The sequence below is a fragment of the Sciurus vulgaris genome, assembly GCF_902686455.1.
Source record: "Sciurus vulgaris genome assembly, chromosome: 14".
NCBI classification, from domain to species: domain Eukaryota; kingdom Metazoa; phylum Chordata; class Mammalia; order Rodentia; family Sciuridae; genus Sciurus; species Sciurus vulgaris.
In genome coordinates this window covers 52,182,659-52,204,177 of record NC_136475.1, presented here as the reverse complement: position 1 = coordinate 52,204,177, position 21,519 = coordinate 52,182,659, and the positions used below count along the sequence as shown (strand labels likewise).

General features: G+C 36.8%; 3 protein-coding genes across 10 annotated transcripts in view; 1 reads left to right on the top strand and 2 right to left on the bottom strand.

The window, feature by feature from the left end:
- CLHC1 (clathrin heavy chain linker domain containing 1) overlaps positions 1-9,167 on the bottom strand; it is a 47,142-nt gene extending 37,975 nt beyond the window's left edge. For 2 of the 4 annotated variants that reach the window (XM_079110218.1, XM_079110219.1), the window contains exon 1: positions 2,288-4,049. In XM_079110218.1, the coding sequence (XP_078966344.1) occupies positions 2,288-2,464 (177 nt within the window). In that variant the 5' untranslated portion in view covers positions 2,465-4,049. Of the gene's footprint in view, positions 1-2,287; positions 4,050-8,853; positions 9,057-9,149 lie in introns of those variants that run through there. The other 2 variants (XM_079110216.1, XM_079110217.1) reach the window with 2 other exon arrangements.
- A 562-nt stretch (positions 9,168-9,729) lies between these two features.
- RPS27A (ribosomal protein S27a) lies at positions 9,730-11,825 on the top strand. The gene is made up of 5 exons (XM_079110255.1): positions 9,730-9,794; positions 10,259-10,313; positions 10,767-10,852; positions 11,028-11,159; positions 11,643-11,825. Exons 1-5 carry the CDS (start codon positions 9,747-9,749, stop codon positions 11,790-11,792), a joined length of 471 nt encoding a protein of 156 aa, XP_078966381.1. The 5' UTR covers positions 9,730-9,746; the 3' UTR covers positions 11,793-11,825.
- Positions 11,826-12,480: 655 nt separating this feature from the next.
- Positions 12,481-21,519, bottom strand: part of MTIF2 (mitochondrial translational initiation factor 2) — a 41,100-nt gene continuing 32,061 nt past the window's right edge. For all 5 annotated transcript variants that reach the window (XM_079110213.1, XM_079110215.1, XM_079110211.1 and 2 more), the window contains 7 exons: positions 20,643-20,767; positions 18,142-18,346; positions 17,376-17,628; positions 16,945-17,085; positions 15,520-15,684; positions 13,550-13,690; positions 12,481-12,890 (listed from right to left, as the gene is read on the bottom strand). In XM_079110213.1, the coding sequence (XP_078966339.1) occupies positions 12,718-12,890; positions 13,550-13,690; positions 15,520-15,684; positions 16,945-17,085; positions 17,376-17,628; positions 18,142-18,346; positions 20,643-20,767 (1,203 nt within the window). In that variant the 3' untranslated portion in view covers positions 12,481-12,717. The remainder of the gene's footprint in view (positions 12,891-13,549; positions 13,691-15,519; positions 15,685-16,944; positions 17,086-17,375; positions 17,629-18,141; positions 18,347-20,642; positions 20,768-21,519) is intronic.

Below are 21,519 nucleotides of genomic sequence, written 5' to 3'. Positions count from 1 at the left end.
TGGTTAAGTAGTTAAAACCTCCTGGGTTTAATCCCCAATACCCCCACCCCCCAAAAAAGAAGAAGAATTACATTTACCAACACCAACTCCAAAATGATTTCACTTTAACTATACTAATTTAGAACACTGCTCTTCAGATAAGAAAAATTCTGATAGTGTTAGCATTTGAGCGTGCAAAGATAAGTAGGTCACACAACTTTTCTTTGCTGATTTCACCAAATAGTCTCAGCATGACTTATATTTATGAAACCTATTCAAGGTAATACCTTTATTTAAAACACTGACCCAAAACATTTCTTAATCACTAACTAAAAGACCAACAGCAATATCAATGATCATAACATATAGAATGAAGATAACCTTAACCAGTTCTAAAAGAGAGATTTTCTCTATACTCTTATACATATGTATCAATTTTCTTAATTCGCTTTTCTGTAAAGTGAGGCACTAAGTTTTTGTTTACAGGAGAAATAATTGACTCATAGTGCATTAACATTTAAAAATTAAGTAAAATACTGAATTCCTATTTTGCCTATAGCTATTTTACCCAGAGACCAATAGTTCATTGAAGCTTAAAGTGAGCATTTCCTCTAAATAAAAAGGAAAGGATGCTAATTTTACTTATTTTATTATCAGGGCATCTTCCAAAGGAGGTTTAAAAAAATTTTAAAAAGCCAGGCAAAAAATTAGGATCCATGTACAAGTTGTAATTGTTTATAAGGAAAAACAATTATTTCTAAAATCTCAAGGACCTAAATTAAATGTTAGTCATAACATTTTCTAATCTAACCTCTATTACTTCCAGTGTTAAGCCCAGTCAAATCTCTAGCTCATGTTTATCAAGACCATTAACTATAAGAGGTATCATGTTTTTTATATTGTCTTTTATTTGTTTGTTTGTTTGCCTATTTATTTAGAGTCAGGGTGCTGTTACTAAGGATGGCCTCAAATTCCTGACCTCAAGGGATTCTCCAGCCTCAGTCCCCTAAGTAACTGAGACTACATGTATATGCCATGCCAGGCTCAGAAGGTCTAAATTTAATATGCTACATCAAATTTAAACCAACATTTAACGATACCACAAACAAAGCCCAAACAACAAGGAACTAGTAAGCTCTTGATTAAAACCCAATTCCTCCACCATTCCTCCACTCCTTGGCCTACACCCAAAGGACTTAAAATCAGCACACTACAGTGACACAGCCACATGCATGTTTTAGCAGCTCAATTCACAATAGCTAAATTGTGGAACCAACCTAGATGCCTTTCAATAGATGAATGGATAAAGAAACTGTGGTATGTATACATAAAGGAATATTAGTCTTAAAGAAGAATAAAATTATAGCATTTGCAGGTAGATGGATGGAGTTGGAGAATATCATGCTAAGTGAGATAAGCCAATCCCAAAAAACCAAAGGCCAAATGTTTTCTCTGATAAGTGGATGCTAATACATAATAAGGGGTGTAAGGGGGGTGTAAGGGAAGAATGGAGGTATTTTGGATTGTATAGAGCAGAATAAGGGGAGAAAAGGGGAGATGGAGATGGAGATGGAGATAGAGTGAGAAAGAGTGGGAAAGACATTATTACATTATTAATGTAATTATATTACATTATTATTATATTATTACAGACATTATTACATTATTAATAATGTAATATTGTAATAATAATGTAATATTATTATTATATTATATTATTATATATTATTATTACAGACATTATTACATGTATGATTGCATGAATGGTGTGACTCTACATAGTTTACAACCAGAGAAATGAAGAGTTGTACTTCATTTGTGTATAATGAATCGAAAAGCATTTTGCTGTCATGTATAACTAAATAGAACAAATTAAAAAAACCCAATTCCTAAGAAATTAGATGATGCCTTCAGAAAGAGAGATCAAAATGATTATAAGAAGACAGGGCCAATTGTTGATCAAAAACAACCTGCTGGGCTGGGGATACAGCTAAGTTGGCAGAGTGCTTACCTTGCATGCACAAGGCCCTGGGTTCAATCCCCAGTACCGCAAAAAAAACCTGCTGACTTAAAATAGCTACAACATTCATTAATAGATAATGTAAATTCAGTATTGCATTTTCCTCATTCATTCCTTTCTGACAAACTAGACGAACTTATAAAAACTGAAAAAAACAATGAGGTCAAACAAACAGCAGTATTTTTAAGATAGGACAAGGATATTTTTAGATAGGATATTTTTAAGTATGTCAAGATAGGACATTTCTAGTCTCATGAAAACTTCATTGCCTTAAGAGCATTATGATACCTTATTAAAAACATTTCGGTATATGATGTAATATTCATCAGCAGGTCCTTCCTCATTACAGCCCACTTTTTCAATTTCAGTAATTATGTATCTTTGCATACATTCCAAAAATTCCTTGTCACTTCTACTAATGATAGGAGGAAGAACTGCATGTTTATTTATTTCTTGGACGGACATAAGTCACAGTTTGCACACTTAGTCACCAAAGAAAAGTAAAATCTTGATCTGCTTTTGCAACAAAGCCAAAACTTTGATAAACCTGAAAGAAAAAAAAGAACATTGATTAATCTAAAGGCTTTAAAAATTATAAACTGAATATAAATCTAAAAAATCATATATTTATTTCAGAAAAAAATTCCCATGGATTTGTCTCTTAATAAAAATATTTTGATCTATAAATTAAAATGTCTATGCTAGAGGGTAGAATGTAGTTCAGTGGTAGAGTGCTTGCTACCATGTGCAAGGCCCTGGGTTTGACCAGCAGCACACACACACACACACACAAAGGTCTATGCTGTTCTAGGCCATATAGTTATCTCTGGGATAGAAGTACCAAATACTAGTTAATTAGGAGCTCTTCCTTTATTAGCCACACACAATTCCTCTCATATAATAAATGTTTTCTAATATGAACTCAACACTTTTTTTACTTTATTAAAATTTTTTGCAGTACTGAGATTGAACTCAGAGCCTTGCAAATGCTAGACAAGTGCTCTACCACTGAGCTATATACCAGCTCCTCTTATTTATTCTCATATCACATTTGAATAATTATAAGGATACCATAAGTGGCTAGAAAATCATTAGAACTCACACACTTTTTAACAGAAGGTTTAAAACTTTGTTTCATGTGGAAAAACTAGTCTCTTGATGACACAAACAAGGTCAGATACTCCTCTACCCCAATGCCTACCTGGCCCAGTCATAGTCATCCAGCATATAGTACCTATGAATAATTAATTTTTATAATAGATTTTATTATAAATCTTATCCTTGATATGAAGGTACTAACCAAAAATTAAGAGGGAGGGCTTCTGTTAAAATCCATCCATCAAGGCTGGGGATAAAGCTCAGCAGCAGAGCTGTTGTCTCACATGTGTGAGGCTCTGGGTTTGATCTTCAACACTGGGGAAAAAAAAATCCATCCATCAATAATGTCAAAGATAACAGTATTTTGGACAGTATAGTTTTCAAACATCTTTTTACATGGCTTTTCGTAAAGAATCATTATTCAAGTGAAATTGATACAGAAGGTGGTTCCTAAAATCCATCCACATTAACACACTGAGTTAGGCTGTGGGTGTAGTTCAGTGGTAGAATTCATGCTTAGCATGTGCAGGACCCTGGGTGCAAGCCCCAGCACCAAAACAAAGAAAAAAAGCATACTGTCATTATATTAAACATACAGAATTATATCAGACAGAATGCTTGACTGGCTTTGTCTGGCTAGGCAAAACATTTTAACTTTTCTCCCAATTACAGCAATATATATCCATGGAATAAAATCTGAAAATATAAACTAAAGAAAATTAGTGAAGAGAACAAAAATCATCCAGAATCCTACTACCCAAAGATAATTGCTATATTTCCTACCAATCTTTATAAGCATTTGGTTCAAATTCTATTTCAGTTGTATATTCTAATTTTTCCACTTAATATTAAAAGCACTTTCCATTTTTTTAAATAGTTTTTTAAAAAAAATTTGTAGTTGTAGATAGAATGCCTTTATTTTGTTTATTTTTATGTGGTGCTGAGGATCAAACCCAGTATCTCACACATGCTAGTAAGTGCTCTACTACTGAGCTACAGCCCCAACCCCATTGTTAAATAGTTTTTAAAACATAACTTCTGGGGCTGGGGCTGTAGCTCAGCAGCAGAGCACTTGCCTAGCATGTGTAAGGTATTGGGTTTGATCCTTAGCACTACATAAAAATAAATAAAGGTATTCTGTCCATCTACAACCACAAAAAAATTTTTAAAAAACATAACTTCTGCCGGGTGTGAGGCACTAAGCAACTCAGTGAGACTCTAAATAAAAATTCTCTAAATATAATACAAAATAGGGCTGGAGATGTGGCTTAGTGGTTGAGTGCCCCTGAGTTCAATCACTGGTACCCTGCCGCCTCCCCACCCCCCACCGCCCCTGCCCCTGCAAAAAACAACTTCTTATGATTGCAAGGTATTTCATAGTATGATACTTTATAATTTGTTTAACCATCTCCCCTACTGTTGGATATTTTCACTATTATAAATAATGCTGTGATTGATAAATGTCTAAACCAATTTTATGATGTTTTAGCAACATAATTGACACCTAGTTATCTGAAATAATGGATTTATTTCCTATATAACTACAGGTCATAAAAAAAAGGGCAGTCATCAAAATAATTTTGAAGTTTAAGAGATAAAATTGATCTTATACTGATGAACTGGATAACAAAAAAGTCAATTTATAAACGAACATAAACTACAACAAGGTAATAACCCATAGTGGATAAACAGTTTTCATAAATGAAAAATCAATTAATTTATTAATTCATTGAACCAGTATTTATTGAGTGTCTACTTAGCACCAAGTAGTATTTCATAGCTAGGAATTCAACAATAAATAAGATGATGCCCCTGGCTCCGTGGAGCTTAAATTCTAGCAGGGGAGACAAACTAAAAACAAAGTAAGTTTAAAGAGCAAAAGATAAAAATCAAAGGAGGAAAGAATAGATTTAATCACATGGGAGTAGTGGTCACATCAGAATACCAGTGGCATCCAATAACCCTTAGGATAAAATTCAAATTCCTTTATTTGACCTATTAATGCCCTTTAGGAACCAACAACTCTTTTTCTCTCTGATAAAATCTATCCTTTTCATGTTTTTGTCTTTCTCCTCATACCCTTTCTATCCTCCCCATGAGTTTGTTCTTTTACCTTAGGGTTTTGTATAATTCTCCCTTCCTGCAATAATCATCTCACACTCATCTTTCCCTTTCCCCCAAAAAAATCCACACAAGCACACTGCATTCACTTGTTCTCCAGATCTCAGCCTGTATAGTTTCAGGAAAGCTGCCCTGAATTCCCTCATACTTGGTCACGTGCCATTGGCATGTTCTCCTATAGTACTATCCACTTCCCCTATCGCAGTATTATCACTCAGTCACACTGTATTTTAGATTTTCTATTCTTATTCTCTGCCTCTCCTGTAAGGATGTAAATCTGACAAGATCTGGAACCAATATGTCTTATCCCCATTACCCCTCTTCCACCCACATGCATTCCAGTGCATAGCAGTTTCTGGCAGAGTGAGTATTCAACAAGTATTTGCTGAATCACTAAGCAATAACCTTGTCTTCTCAGAAGACATGTGACTTATGGTGCCCTCAAACCAGAAGACAGTTAAAGTAATCATTCCATAGCATATTCAAAATGTCACTGAATTACACATATCAACTAAGATTGCCATTCACTTGTTCAATAATATTAGATGCTTAAGGATACACTAAAAACAAGTCACCAGGGTTCCTAATCAAGTCTGTTGGGTCTAGTAAATGAGCCACTGGTACAGACCAGAGAATGCAGTGTGAAGCAATGAGTACAATACAATACAGATGCCCATACCCATTTCATTAACCTGTGAGAGAGGACAGGGAAACGTTAAGGGAAACATCCAGTGGAACAATATCTAGGGTAATGCTATATTTACTTATTCAATAAATACTGAGGGAATCTACTGTGTGTCTGCCACTTTCTAGCCACTAGAGATATAGCAATGACTAAAAATCCCTAACTTCTCAGAAATTAATTCAAAGTAGAGACAGACAACGTACAAGTGAAAAATGAATGACTGATGAGGCAAGTTGTATGAAGAAAAATAAGACAGGGGATATGGGAGATTGAGTACAGAAGTTCAGAGGGTAACGCAGAGCCAAGAAAGAGGAAAGCCTTCACTGACCAGGTAACATTTCAGAAAGTAGGTCATGCAGATTCCTTCGAGAAGTGGTTGAGGCAGAGAATAGGAAATCTAGAGGCCTCAGGGTGGGACAGTATGTTTAAGGAACAAGAAGGCATGTAGGACTTGAAGAGAATGAGAAAGGGAAAGAAGAGAGAAGGTGTGAGATAGCTGTCACATCATGCAGGACACAGGGCTATGGAGGCAGTCCATGCGGTGCCCATTTCTCTGGGTAGTTTTGGCAAGAGGACCACCCCTTTTTCTGGGTAGTTTTGGCAGGACTACTACCAGTCCACACTGAATGGATTGTGACCTCCACTTGTTCCTATGCTGGAGCAACAATCTCACTTAAAGAAACTAAAGCTTTGCTCTGGTGAGATGGGAAGCAGAATGACAGCTGATTTACATTTAAATTGCTCTGGCTGCTCTGTGAAGAATGGATAGATTATTAGGAGACAAGGGTCAAAGCTGGAGTATTTTTAGAAGGCAATAATCTGGGCAAAAGATGATGGTCCATTAAAACCAAGTAGTAATAGTGGAGGTGGTAAGAAGTGCTCTGCACATATTCTGAAAACAAAGCCAAGATTTCCTTAGAGGTTAAACATGGGGTTTGAAAGAACAGTCAAGGATGACCATACAATTTCTGGCCTTAGCATATGGAAAAATGAGAACTTTCACATATAAAGGTGGGAAGGGCAATTTCATGAGATTCAGAGTCTATGGCTTGTCTTTTAGAGAGGTTAAATACACAGCTAGATATGTAAATCAGAAGCTCTGGGAAGTGGTCTGAGTGACAGTTTATGAGTCTTCTGCATATAAATGGTATTTAAAAATTGTTGAAATGAGATAACTTGGGGAATATAAATAAAGGAGATACCTGTAGACTAGGGGTGCTCTAAGTTTAGAGGTCTCATCAATTAAAAGGAAGCAGCATAAGAGCCTGGAAAAGAGCATTTAGTATGATAGAAGTGTTAAGAGATACCCTGAAGTTATGTGAATAAAAATGTTTTAAAGATAAAGAAGTGGGACTGGGGTTGTAGCTCAGTGGCAGAGCACTTGCCTAGCATGTTGAGGCACTAGATTCGATCATTAGCACCACATAAAAATAAACAAATAAAATAAAGACATTCTGTCCATTTACAATTACAAAAAAAAATTTTTTTTTAAAAAAAGAGGAAGTGATCAACTGTGTTAAATGCTGCTTTCATCAAAGATGAAATGACCAGTTTAGCAACATGGAGGACATTAGTACCCATTACAAGAGCTACTCCAACAGAATGGTGGGACAAAAGCCAGATAACAGCAGGCTCAATGAAGAGAAAAAACTGAAGACAATGAGTATAAACAAGTCTTTAAGAGTTCTGTTGTAAAGGTGGAGATTAGTTAGCACAATATGGATGAAGAATATTCCAAGAAGAGGGAAAGAATGAATTCTTTTTTTAAAAAATATTTTTATAGTTGTCAATGGACCTTTATTTTATTTATTTATATGCGGTGCTGAGAATTGAACCCAGTGCCTCATGCATGCCAGGCAAGCGCTTTACCACTGAGCCACACTCCAGCTCCAGAATGAATTCTTTAGAAGTGACAAAGCCTTTGGACAGCGTAAGTCAGTAACTTCAATCAATTCAGTGTTATTAAAATGTGAAGTGAGAGATAGGTTTAGCAGATCAGACTGTAAAAGAGGCGGAGGCTGAAATCATACTAAGGAATTTGGATTTTAGAGGGAAGGCAAAGCATTTGAAGTAAAACAATGACAATCAGTTTACTTTTTAGAATGAATATTTTTGAGGCAATAGAGGTTGGTTAGGAAGGAAAAAAGACGGAGGTTGATAAGGAACCCCTGTAGGAGAAAATACAAGAAGCATGAATTGAGGGTGGGGAGATAACAGACATAAGACATAAAGAGGAAGGAAGATGAAAGTTCAAAGCCAGTCTCGGAACTTACTGTGTCTCAAAAAATTTTAAAAAGGCCTGGGGGTGTAGCTCAATAGTAGAACGCTTCTCCAGCATGTGAATTCCCTAGGCAGGACTCTAGTATTGCAAAAGAAGAAAGAAGATTTTCTTAAAGCTGGACAGTGTCATGCTCCTGGTAGTCTCAGCTACTCAGGAAACTGAGGCAAGAGGATCCCAAGTTCCAGGCCAACCTAGGAAACTTAAACCCTGACTCAAAATAAAAAAATACAAAAGGGCTGTGGATGTAGCTCAGTGGTAAAGTAACCCTGGGTTCAATTCCTAGGAGAGAGAGAGAGGGAGAGAGGGAGAGAGGGAGAGAGAGAGGGAGAGAGAGAGAGAGAGAGAGAGAGAGAGAGAGAGAGAGAGAGAGAGAGAGAGAGAGAGAGAGAGAGAGAGAGAGAGAGAGAGAGAGAGAGAGAGAGAGAGAGAGAGAGAGAGAGAAAATTTGAAAGGATTCCGTGGTTTGTAGAGAAAGGGCAAGGAGAGGGCATAACTTGCTATACGTACTCCAAAATTTTCCCAATCAGGATCTTCGCCAATGCCACGTCCAAACCTGTATATTCTACAACCTACCTTCTGAAAGTTTTACCATGTGACTCCATTCTCAAATTTGTAAAACTCCTGAAACTTCCGACCAATTAAACCCTTTCACATCAAGGAGTGACATACCAGGCCTAGAACCTTCCTCCGGCTAGGAGACTTGGGGGGTTGAACGCAGGAAGCGGGCTACGGAAACGGCTGATCACCCACTTTTCAAGATTTCATCTGCGTTCTGCTTTGCCCCTTTCCCTTCCCCTGGAGGTTTGAAAGACGACGCCTAATCCTCCCTCCCTCCCCCTGCGACTCTGTAAGAGGATCAGCGACACTTTCAGGCTCACGCCTCTTGAACCTTCCCTTCTAGTTATTCCCGACACAGTTCCACCCTCCCAGAAACCATTACTCCGCTTCTTTTCTTCAGCCCTCACCTGAATCCCCTTCTCCTAACCCGACTCTAGTGGTTAGAGACCGTAACCAGGGAGCCTGGGGTGTGGAATTGCATCTCGGGACAAGTAGTCCTGACGAGAAAAAAAAAAAAAAAAAAAAAAAAAAAAGCAGTGGAAAACTACAATTCCCAGAACACACTTTCATTTCCTCCCTTTCCGCAATCTCAATAGCCACTTTGAAAGACCCTTTTAGCCACCTCGACCGCATGCGAACGGTCTTTTAAAAACATCTTTAAGTTGTTGAAATCTACCATTTCGAGAGCATTCTGCAGGCTAACGTGAGGAATAAGCTCCGACTTAGACAAAGGAGAAAACGAGTCTCGCGACCTAGTCCGGCACTGGGTTAGACAGCTGCTGTGATAGCAGCCAGGCATCTGCTGTGGTCGCCTAAGGGGAGGGACCTTTGGCCGGGAAACCCCAGGGCCAGCGCCGCGCTCTTCCTTTCCAATCCGCCATCTGCGGTGAGTGTGTGCTCGGGTCCGGCCTCCGGCGGGCGGCTCTTAACTCGCCCAAACCGGTGTCCCCCACGTCTAACCTGTGTCTCCCTTTTCCTTGGCTTCAGGTGGGACCACCGCCGAGATGCAGATTTTCGTAAAAACCCTTACGGGGAAGACCATCACGCTCGAGGTACGGGCTAGGTGGTGTGAGGAAGCCAAGGCCTGAATATGGTGGTGAGGTGTATTTGGATACCCGCGCCGCTTTCCAACCCTTAGGAGGCGACTCCAAATTTGCGTTCTGAAACCTGGCCCTGAATTTTGAGGGTGGTTTGCGGAGCAAGCGTCTAGGGCCAGGCCTCTCGTCTCGCGTGGTTCTGGCCAAATGTCGAAAGCAGGGAGCCCGGGACGGGGAAGGAGATGCTTCTCGCTGGGCGGGCACGTGTGGCCCAGCAGCCGCCGGCAGCCCTGGGATAGGGAGGGAAATCGTGCTCACTTGTAGCATCCATTGGCGATTGCCCACTGGGTCAGCTTTATTGGGTAGGCTTCAGCACCCCTAGCAGAGTTTGGTCCTGTGGAAACTGTCAGATTGAATTAAATCAGTGTTCGTTCTAGTTTCTTATAGTGTAACCAATGTACTTTCATTTTAAAACATAGGTTGAACCCTCGGACACTATAGAAAATGTAAAGGCCAAGATTCAGGATAAGGAAGGCAAGTAATATTTGAAGTTTAGGAAATTTAACCTGTACAGACACTCCTTACCTGTAAGCCCTTAGCCTGTCTGCTCTCCTAGGGTGGGAAGAAGTCAGATTGACAAACTAAAATACTAATGGAATTAAATAATAACAATGAGCATGGACTCAGGCTCATTAAGTTGCTGAGGTTGAACTTGTGATCTTCCTGCCTCAGCCTCCTGAGCCACTAGGATTGAAGGCATAGACCACCTGCATCTAGCATTAATTTTGTATGTTTTGATACATAAAACGATTATTGTGTTGACACCTATTAAACTAGCTAACGTGTAAACCTTCAGAACTCTGTGTAGCTCTGTAGAAAGGACTCAGACATAAATAGCAAATATTTGATTCTGGATTATTTTGTAAATCTGGAGCATATATACCTTGTTCTGCTGACTTAATTTGGGGTTTTTGTTGTCTGCATTAGGAATTCCACCTGATCAGCAAAGACTGATCTTTGCTGGTAAACAACTGGAAGATGGACGTACTTTGTCTGACTACAACATTCAGAAGGTTTGTTTGGGGGGAAAGAAGCATCCCCTTAAAATTTGGGCACATTAAAAATAAAGAAAACAGCAATAGTTTTTGGCAGTAGATTCCTGGGTGTTTCCTACACTAACTTTTGAGATGCATGATATTGGTTGTCCTTATCTGTAGCATAAAAGTATGTTTCATCCTTTGTTATCAGGAGTCCACTCTTCATCTTGTGCTGAGGCTTCGTGGTGGTGCTAAGAAAAGGAAGAAGAAGTCTTACACCACTCCCAAGAAGAACAAGCATAAGAGAAAGAAGGTTAAGTTGGCTGTCCTGAAATATTATAAGGTAAGCCAGTTTTACATGAAGAGTAGAATACAGAAAACTTATTTATTTGTAAACAGCCTTCGTAACTTGTTGGCATTTTCTTATGGAAAAAAGTAAATACCTAAATGAGCCTATTTTGTTTTAAACAAGGTATTCTGAAAATGAAAAGTTCACAGTTTCTGAAGTCTTCCTCTTTGGTAGTTGAATATACTTACATTAATGGAGTTTAGCTCTAGTGCTTATTCCATAGGGTTCTGAATTTGAGGCAAGATCTGGATTCAGGACTTAATCTGCCAGTAAACAAAGCTGGATTTTAATGTACAAATATCCTATGACTTACAAACTTTTGTTGTAGTATAGTATTGGTAATAATTTGGAGTGCTTCAGTTTATAAGCACTAAAACCAGTATTGTTGGGGTTAAAAAGTTAAATACTCCCGAGTCTTTCAAATCAGATTTCATAATGTTTTGTAAAATAATCCTTATAGCAAGTTTGTATTTTCAGGTGGATGAAAATGGAAAAATTAGTCGCCTTCGCCGGGAGTGCCCTTCAGATGAATGTGGTGCTGGAGTTTTTATGGCCAGCCACTTTGACAGACATTATTGTGGCAAGTGTTGTCTGACTTACTGCTTCAACAAACCAGAAGACAAGTAATGTGTATGAGCTAATAAAAGACATAAACTAATATTTAATTGTTGAATTTTATTGCAAATTTAAAGACTTTTGAGCATCAAATTGATGGTCCTGTCATCCTTATAAGTTTTTGGTGTGCTATTGCCTGCATGTGAATATTGATTTCACACATTATGTGACCCATGTGGTTCTGGGTCAACTAATTGATATTTTCACTATATAGTAAGTTCTTAAATTTCCTATACTTTGACAGGAGAAATTTAACATTAGCTGTCTAAATATGAGCCAGTTGGGCTTCAGCACTTAAAGGCATTTTGGGTCAGGAACTGTTACTTGTAGCATAGGATGGTGAGCAGGATCCCTTACCTCTCAACTTAATGACAGGGCTACCCCTAATCATTAAGACTTTGTCTTAAAATGTGTGGCATGTAGCTACTCCAGACACAGGAAATTTTAAAACTGAGTTCAAGTTACCAATTCAAAGATGTATCTGTACTAGTGGGATATTTGCTGTTTGCAATGCAAGGGAACACACTATTGGTTAATGTTGTGCATGAACTCTTAGAAATTGTTCTGTTCAGGATGAATCCTTTTTAGTGCTGTTAACAACAAAAAAGACAATTTTAAGCAGTACATGTTGGTGTCATTTTACCCATGGAATTCAATTCAGGGAGGATTGGTTTGTGGTGCCAATCTTAACTGAAATATGTTTATTAAACTTATATTCAGTGGTAATGCTACCAATTCTTTTTTTTTTTTTATGTTCCCACTTGAGAATTTCATTGGAGACATCCTTGAACAGTTTATTTCTGTAGCAATCTGACATGCTCTAATACACATGGTATACCTTTTGATCGTTTAGTGGCAAATTTTTACCTTTAATATAACAAAACTAGTTGATATAAAATAAAGCAAAGACATTTCATCATTGGCATTTTTAATAGAGTTAAAATCCTGGATCCCAAGAAGTCTTAGGTAAAACTTCCCTTTCTTCATAACAAACGATTTCATCTCCCACTTGGAATTCCACTTTTTCTTCATCTAAACTGAGACCACAGTCCATTCCAGTTTTGATAACTGAGATGTCATCTTTATGGTGTTTCAATGAGGTCAATGAGCCTTAAAAAAAGAAAAATTTTAAGATTAATATAAAATACTGTAAAGACCAGCATGAAGGCACATACCCATAAACCCAGCAATCTCTGTGGCTGAGGCAGGATGATTTTAAGTTTGAGGCCAGCTTCAGAAGTATTAAATGTTACGTAGTTTGGTGTTAAAAGGAGTCACACTGAAATACTTAGAAATGTTACGTTCCTGTCATTAAATGGAATTTTATATGAGGAAAGCCCAAAAGACTTTTAAAGTCTACTATTTAAAGATCATTATACTCAGAGCCTGAATGAGAAAAATCAACACACACTGTAGGTAGGAGGTCAAGTTATGAAAAGATGGGAGTAGAGGAGTGGAATGTGTAAGTGTTGGAGATAAAAGGTAGACCATATTTTAAAAGGTTGGAAAACTGCTGCATGCAATGGTGCATGCCTACAATCCCAGCTACTTGGGAAGCTGAGGTGACAGTTTCTCAAGTTCAAGGCCAGCCTGAATAACAGTGAGGCTCGTACTCAAGTCTCCAAAAGTAAGAAGTAACAGAGGGGGACTATCATTACAGAGAATTTAGGAATGGCCTAAAACAGGGTTATGGCAGTGAAAGATCAGTGGATTTCAGATGGTTATGCAATCAGGTTTGGGGACTGCAGAGATCATAGGATGTTGCTTACCTTTCCAAATAACCTGTCCTTTGCGGATTAATTTAAATTTTTTTTGTTTTTCTAACTGTCCCTTTTGGACTCTGCAGCCAGCCACAGGGATTTTCTTCTTTCCTTCTGTTACAGAGAAGGTAGCTAGTATGGAAGCCTCACCTTTAGGAAGAAAATTATGTTAGTGATTCTGAAAAATAATGCCTGCTGTTCTATAGTATAAAAAGTTTACAGTATAAAAATTGCATGTCCTGGTTTCTTTCCACCCAACTATTTCCCTGTCCAATAATTAAAGGAATAACAGATGAACTTGGGGACCAAGGTTAGAGGTAGGAGTATCCCAAGTTCAAGATTAGACTGGGCAAGTTGGCTGGAGATGTATGTAGCTTGGAAAGCACATGCCTAGCATATGAGGCTCTCTACCTCAAAAAATAAACATGAAAGTCCTTGGGTATTGCCACTGTGGTATGAAAACCTACTTCAATATATTTTCTATAGCAGATCATCTGTCATTACCTGATCTATTTTTAAGTCATTTAAATGTTTTTATATCTACTTATAAACATTCTGTAACTTTTTCCTCTGAAAGTTAAGTTCCCATAATGTAATAACTTACCAATTGTCTAGGGTGTCACTTGACTGGTGTTACTTGTTAGTGGGATTTGACTAGTGTTTGCTCACTTCTAAAAAGCCTCATAATATGACTTTCCAAATTGCTGCTTGTAAAAGAACATACAAATATCTGCACGATCATGTTTAAGCAGGTCAGAAACTATATGGACCAAAATGTAAAATCAAATATCATCATGAGGAGACATTAGACATTAAAAATTAAGGTATGTTCTACAGCCGCCAACCTATGCACTTCAAAGAGGTCAAGGTCAAGAAAGATTGAGGAATGATTCCAGATTAAATGAGACTAAAAAGAGATAGGACAATGAAATAACCCATGACGCTGGATTAGAGGTAAAACATGTATCTACAAAGTACACTGTGAGGACAACAGACAAAATTTGAATATAGACTGAACTAGAGAATATCATTTAATCACTGGTTTTGTAAGAACATCTGTGTACTTATTTAGCTAATGTCCATAATTAGAGGCAAGTGGGTACAATATAAATTCAGCCTTTAAATCTGGCTAAAGGATGTGCTAGATAATACTTAACAAAGTAAGTTTTCTTTTGGTATAATTTCTCTGCCAGTCCCCGGACAAAATCAGTGGCTCCTTCCAAAACACTGCTAATATATATATATATATATATATATATATATTGTACCAGGGATTGAATCAGGAGTGCTTAACCACAGAGTTACCACAGAGTTACATTCTCATCCCTTTTTTAAATTTTGAGACAGCTCGCTAAATTACTGAGGTTGGTTTCAAATTTGTGACCCTCCTGACAGCTTCCCAAACAGCTGGGACTACAGGCATGTGCCACAGCACCTGGCGACACTGTTAATCTTTATGCTGCCCATCCTAGTCAAATTTGTACTACCATTAGTTGTTCATGTCTATATTGGAGGGCAAGTTTTTAATGCATTATTATTAGCCTTTGTATTTTCAGGGCTTAAATGAAGCACAATGTGTTTTAGAGGACACGTTTATAATACATATGAGGTTACCAGGAATTTTCATCTTATGATCATCAGTTTTTCTAGAATAATAGATATTTATTGAAGCACTGAATGTATTTGCCTTCAACTTTGCTTGCAGATGCTGTTTACAATACCTAAGGTATGAATGGTTAAAAGTAACACTCAGGCCAGGTGTGGTGGCATACACCTGTAATCGCAGTGACAAGGGGAGCTGAGTCAGAAGGCTCACAAGTTCAAGGCCAGCCTTAACATCTCAGCAAGGCCCTAAGCAATGCAGTGAGACCCTGTCTCAAAAATAAAATGGGCCAGGGATGTAACACGGTGGTAAAGTGCCTCTGGATTCAAACCCCAGTACCACAATAAAATAAAAGTAACACGCAGTGAACACTTACCTATTAAGTGTTCCTCTACAACACAGGGCAATCTGCTGCTCAGTTCCTCCTGCAAATCTTCAATAAGACGGTAAATGATTTTATGAAGTTTAATTTTTACTCCCTTTTTTGCAGCTGACTGCTGGAGAACATTGCTTGCATTCACATTAAAACCATATATAACACCTGGAAAGCAGAAATAATAAAGTAACATATTATCATTTGTCTTTCAAGCAGAACTCAAATTTTATTCTATATAAATTAAATGGCAAAAGCAATCAGGGAAATAAAAAAATGTGGTTTGTTTTTCACAAAAACTAGTAAATTTTCAAATCATTGAATTTTATAAATTGTTCAATAAGGAAATTTTCTTCATGATATTAAATTATTAAGAAACATTATTTTAAGTGCCTATAATGTGCAAGGCAGTATGCTAAACAAAGCTTTGGTTTTATGCCAGACAAAACAAAAAATAATCAGGGCTAATATATTGTTTTATTTTAGTAATAATTCCATTATTAAATTTTAATCCTGGGCTGGGGTTGTAGCTCAGTGGTGGAGCACTTGCCTCACATGTATGACACTGGGTTTGAGCCTCAAAACCGAACAAAAATAAATAAAATAAAGGTATCGTGTCCATAAAAAACTAAAAAAAAATTTTAAAAATTGTAATTCTACTGCCTACAAGTTTTGTGGTTTATATTTGGGTATCCATTTGGCCAAAAGTTGTTCAAAAAGTTACTTAACTGGCAAAGTTCAAGAATTGGCCCTTTTACCAAAGAATAATAATATTTAACTGCAAATACTTTGAAAGAAAAAGCAAAGGTGGCACACACTTGTAATCTCAGCAACTCAGGAGGGTAAGGCAGGGGTATTGTAAGTTTGAGGCCAACTTCTCAACTTAGCAAGACCCAACCCTGTCTCAAAAAATGAAAAAGGGCCCGGGATGTGGCTCACTGATTTGGTGCCCCGGTTCAATCCCTGATACAGGAAAAAAAAAAGGAGAAGAAACAAGGAAAAACACCTTGAACAGAGAGAGTGAAAGAAAGAAAGAGGGAAAGACAGCTTAAAAGAAAAACCCGATCACCCTGAAAGTTTTAACATTAAGAAATCCTTGGGCTGTGGTTGTAGCTCAATGGTAGAGTGCTTTCCTACAACACGTGAGGTACTGGATTCAATCCTCAACACCACATAAAAATAAATAAAGGTTAAAAAAAATCCTTCACTAGACTTACTCATAAAGAATAGTGCTAGGTTAGTAATCAGTGCCTAACAAATACTTTCATCAGCATTACTGAAAAAGACCTTTTCATTAGAAGTGACATCTAACCCTACTGTGGGAAGGGTGATGATAATGGGAATGCCAGGTATGTCAGGCCAAAAAAGACAAGCAAATGGTCACAATGGGATTGAGAAACACGGACAAACAGGAAGTAGAAACCTTACCATCAAATGTTTCAGCCAAGTTAACATCATTTTCACTAATATCACCCACTCCATAATGTACTAAATCTAGCTGACATTCATGTGAAGCATCATAGGTATCCATAATGTTCAAGATGGCCTCAACAGAACCATCAACATCACCTAAATACAGCAAGTTTAAAATTGTTAGTGTTAAGAATTAGGCACTGACAAGAAAGAAAATTTAAAAAGGAAAAAAAAATTTAAAAGAATTTATATAAAGTATAATGAACCAAATGTTCACTTACAACTAAATTAGTAAGAAATATGTTCACTTAGAAAAATGTCCCTCAAAATACCAAATTTTCACTCAATTTTTGAGTCCAAACTCCCAGAGGAGTTTGAGAAGAATAAAGAATAAAGATATACATGTATTCAAAGGTGAGTTGTAAAGCAAAATCTTCAAAATATACCTTTAATAATTATAGGTAGTACATTTGAATCTCTTTCTATTTTCTCTTTTGGCTTTAAGGGTTTTTGTTCTTTTCTTTCTAGATACTTTATAAATGATCTCTTCTTCCAGTGCAAAGTGCCATACTTCTCACGGGCTTTCCGATATGCTTCTTGGTGTTCCTTTCGTTTTTCTTCTAGTATTTTCAGATCATCTTTACTTTTCTCCTGTTCTTGTTCGAACTTCCTCCAGTCAATAACTTCACGTGCCCTTGACTTTACAGTGGAAATACTGGCATTATTTAATAAAACAGACACTGCTACATGCTAGCCGAGAAGTTTTGTATTTTCCCCCATTATGAAATTAATTAGTCTGAAACCACTACTTTTATAAGTTTCAAGAAACTTCTAAAATTCAATTTGGGAGCTTCTTGTATAATTACATTTTTTAAATTATAAAATTATAATTTAAGTAATTAAATAATTAAAATAATTAGTTTAATTTTCAAATTTTCTTTCAAAATTTAAAAATAATGCTATTCAAATTTTAAAAATAACACAACTGGCTCCCTCAAGGCCCCTTACAAACTAGAATTATTTAACACTAATCACTTATTTGATAAAACTGTAGACTGATATTTAAAATCATTAAATCACTTGTATATACTTATGAATATGTAACAAATTTCACCATTAAGCATAATTATAATGCACCAATAAAAAGGAAAAAAATTTTAAAAATAAAATCATTGTATCATATCCAATATGTAGGAATTAAACTTGATGTACCTCAGATTCTACTTCAAGAATTTCATCTCCTGCAGAAGGAAGGTCCCTCCAGCCTATAATTCCCACTGGCATGCTGGGATAGGCTTCATTGATTGTTTTTCCATTTTCATCAAACATTAAGCGTACTTTTGCCCAACTCTTCCCAGCAACCAAAATTGAGCCTTTTCTTAAAGTTCCTCTTTGAACTATAGCTGTAGTAACAGGACTAAAAGGAATATATATGTACTTAATGCCATAATAAAGATATAATTACACTTTCTTAACTATAGCAAAGATATCTATATGCAGGGAAATATATATAAACCTATGTGTTAATTCTCTTCTCAACTACCAAACAATTTTTGTTACTATAAATACAGTTTTTTTAAGTTGGGCATGGTGGTTTATACTTGTAATCCCACCTACTTGGGAGTCTGAAGCAGGAAGATCACAAGTTTGAGGCCAGTCTGGGAAACTTGGGGAGACCCTGTCTCAAAATAAAAAGGGCTGAGGATGTAGCTTAGTAGTAGAGCATATGCCTAGCATGCACAAAGCCCTGGGTTCAATCCCCGGTATCACACACATACACACACAAAAATCCTGGGCTGCAGCTGTAGTTTAGTGGCAGAGCACTTGCCTAGTATTTTTTTTTTTTTTTAATATTTTTAATTGTAGATGGACACAATACCTTTATTTATTTATTTTTATGTGGTGCTGAGGCTCAAACCCAGTGCCTCACATGTGCTAGGCAAGTTCTCTACCACTGAGCTACAACCCCAGCCCCACCACAAAAAGAAAAAAAAAAAAAAAATTCCCAATAACCAAGAAGTGGAAGCAACCTAAACATCCATCAACAGAAGAATGGATAAACTGTCCAAGGAAAATGTGGTACATACACACAAAGAAATATTATGCAGCCTTTGTAAAGAAGGAAATCCTGTCACAGGCTACAACATGCATGGACCTAAGAGACATTATGCTAAAGAAAACAAGTCAGTGGTGGCTGAGGATGTAGCTCAGTGGTAGAGCACATATCTAACATGCATGAGCCCCTGAGTTCAATTCCCACAACAGGGAAAAATAAAATCACAAAAGATAACTCTTGTATGATTCCATTTGAAAATATCTAAAGTTGTTAAAATTATAAAAACAGAATAAAAAGGTGATTGTCAAGGACTGGAGAGAGGAGGGAAGAGAAATTAGTGTTTAATGGGTCTATAGTCTCAGTTTTACAAAATAAAGAAGTTCTAGAAATCTGCATAATGTAAATGTATTTAATACTATTAAACTGTACTTAAAAATAAAAAGGTTAGGGATGTAGCTCAATGGTAAAGTACTCCTGGGTTCAATACCCAGTACCAAAAATATAAAAATAAAAAAGGATAACATATTATAATTTTTCTTCTTTTTGGCAGGACTGTGGATTGAATCCAGCAGTGCTTTACCACTTAGCTACATTCCCAGTCCTTTTTGTTTTTTATTTTGAAGCAGAATCTTTCTTCTTTTTTTTTTTGGTAGTAGGAATTGAAACCAGGGCTGTTGAACCTAAGCCATATCCCCAGCCCTTTTTATATTTTATTTTGAGACAGGGCCTCACTAAGTTGCTGAGGCTGGCTTTGAAATCACGATCTGTCTGCCTCAGCCTCCCAAGCCACTAGTATTACGGGTGTGAACCACCTCACCCAGCCAGTCTTTCTTGCTAAATTTCCTAGGCTGCCCTTCAACTTGCAATCCTCCTGCCCCAGGCCCCCAAGTCACTGGAATTACAGGCATGCTTCATCATGCCCAGTTTAACACAGAAAATTTAATGACACATTTCTTACTATAATAAAAAACAATTCCTACAAAGTTATGTTAAGGGAGGAAGCAAAGAGCACAGTGTTTTGACACCATCCTAATCTACTTTTTATGCCACTGTTCATGTCAACTAAGAGACTGCTCACAGTTGGTATAGTATATAAAACAATGACAAAATCTTGCATATAGGAAGATCAAGAAGAGAACACCATTTCAAAAACCTTCCTGCTCTCTCTCTCCTCCTTGCTTTGATGCTCTCTCCTCCTGGCTTTCACTCCCTCATGCATGCGTGTTCTCTCTCTCTCTTTTACTCTCATTTTCTCTCTTGCCCTGCAGGGAGAAACTCTGCCTGTTTGCTTAATAAATTCTCATGTGGAAAAAAAAACAAAAACCTTTCTATATATTGTATTAATGGTAAGGTCATAAAGAATTTAGAATTGATATTCCTTTCAATTTAGGTTAAGTCTAGTCAGGGGGAAAAAACTGAATTACCTAAGTCATTGAAGTATGACTAGGTGTATACAGATAGTTGCTATGGTCTATTGACAATAACTGCTTTTGTGTTCTGTGTGCCAGTACAATAAATACTTTCCAAAACAAATGCTTTGAAAATATTGTTCATGAACTATAAATAACATGCAATAAAAACATGCATTGTTATATAATCAAGTCACAAAAATCATGGAACAAAATTATCAAAAAGAAGCATTATAGCACAGTCCTACCCTCTTCCTTTGTCTGTGAAAGACTCAATTACTGTTCCTTCCACTGGACCAGTGGGATCTGCTTTTAATTCTAACATTTCTGCGAGAGCCATGGTTGCTTCTGCCAAAGCCATCAGATTATCACCCTTTAACAACAATAACAACAAAGGTTAATATACATTAATAAATACTATCTGTGAATATAAATACTAGGGTCAAAAAACCAAATTATCCTTGACAGTTATACTTTTTCTTTAAGCATTTAAAGCAAGAATTACTAAACTTTTAAAAGGAAAGAAGGAAGGGGAGAAGGAAGGAAGGAAGAATCAGCAAGAAAGCCTGACCCAGGTACAGGTCTTGCAAGGAATAATAGAATTTTTAATAGGTTGGTCATTGGTGGTCCTTGCTAATACCTCTTTTTTTTTTTTTTTTTTTTTTTTGTGGTACTGGGGATTGAACCCAGGGCCTTGTGTTTGCAAGGCAAGCACTCTATCAACTGAGCTATATTCCCAGCCCTAAAGTTTGACTTTTTTTTTTTTTTTGCTAATACCTTTTCGTAAACACATGCTTATTAATTCTTTCTCCTCCATCTGCCTCTACAATTGTTTTCTTCTTCTCACTACTAATGATGCCACTTTGCATTTCAAGTTTTATAAAATTTAATAAGCCTGCATATCTACTATTTCATTTGACTCACTCAAGAATCCTGTAAGTAAATCAAGCATTACTTAGCATTATTAAATAAATGAGGAAAAAAGCACTGACTACACTAATGCTCTAAGCCATACCCTGCAACCATTCATCTATGTATTCTTGAAAAATCACTTCATCTCTCTGCATCTCCTTTTCCTCAACCAGAAAATGAAGGAGCTAGGTTAGATTATTCTTTAATCTTTAA

Coding starts and splice junctions, on each gene's coding strand:
- RPS27A (XM_079110255.1), top strand. CDS start 9,747: ATGCAGATTTTCGTAAAAACCCTTACGGGGAAGACCATCACGCTCGAG. Junction 9,795..10,258: donor GGAAGACCATCACGCTCGAG/GTACGGGCTAGG, acceptor TTTAAAACATAG/GTTGAACCCTCGGACACTAT. Junction 11,160..11,642: donor CTGTCCTGAAATATTATAAG/GTAAGCCAGTTT, acceptor TTGTATTTTCAG/GTGGATGAAAATGGAAAAAT.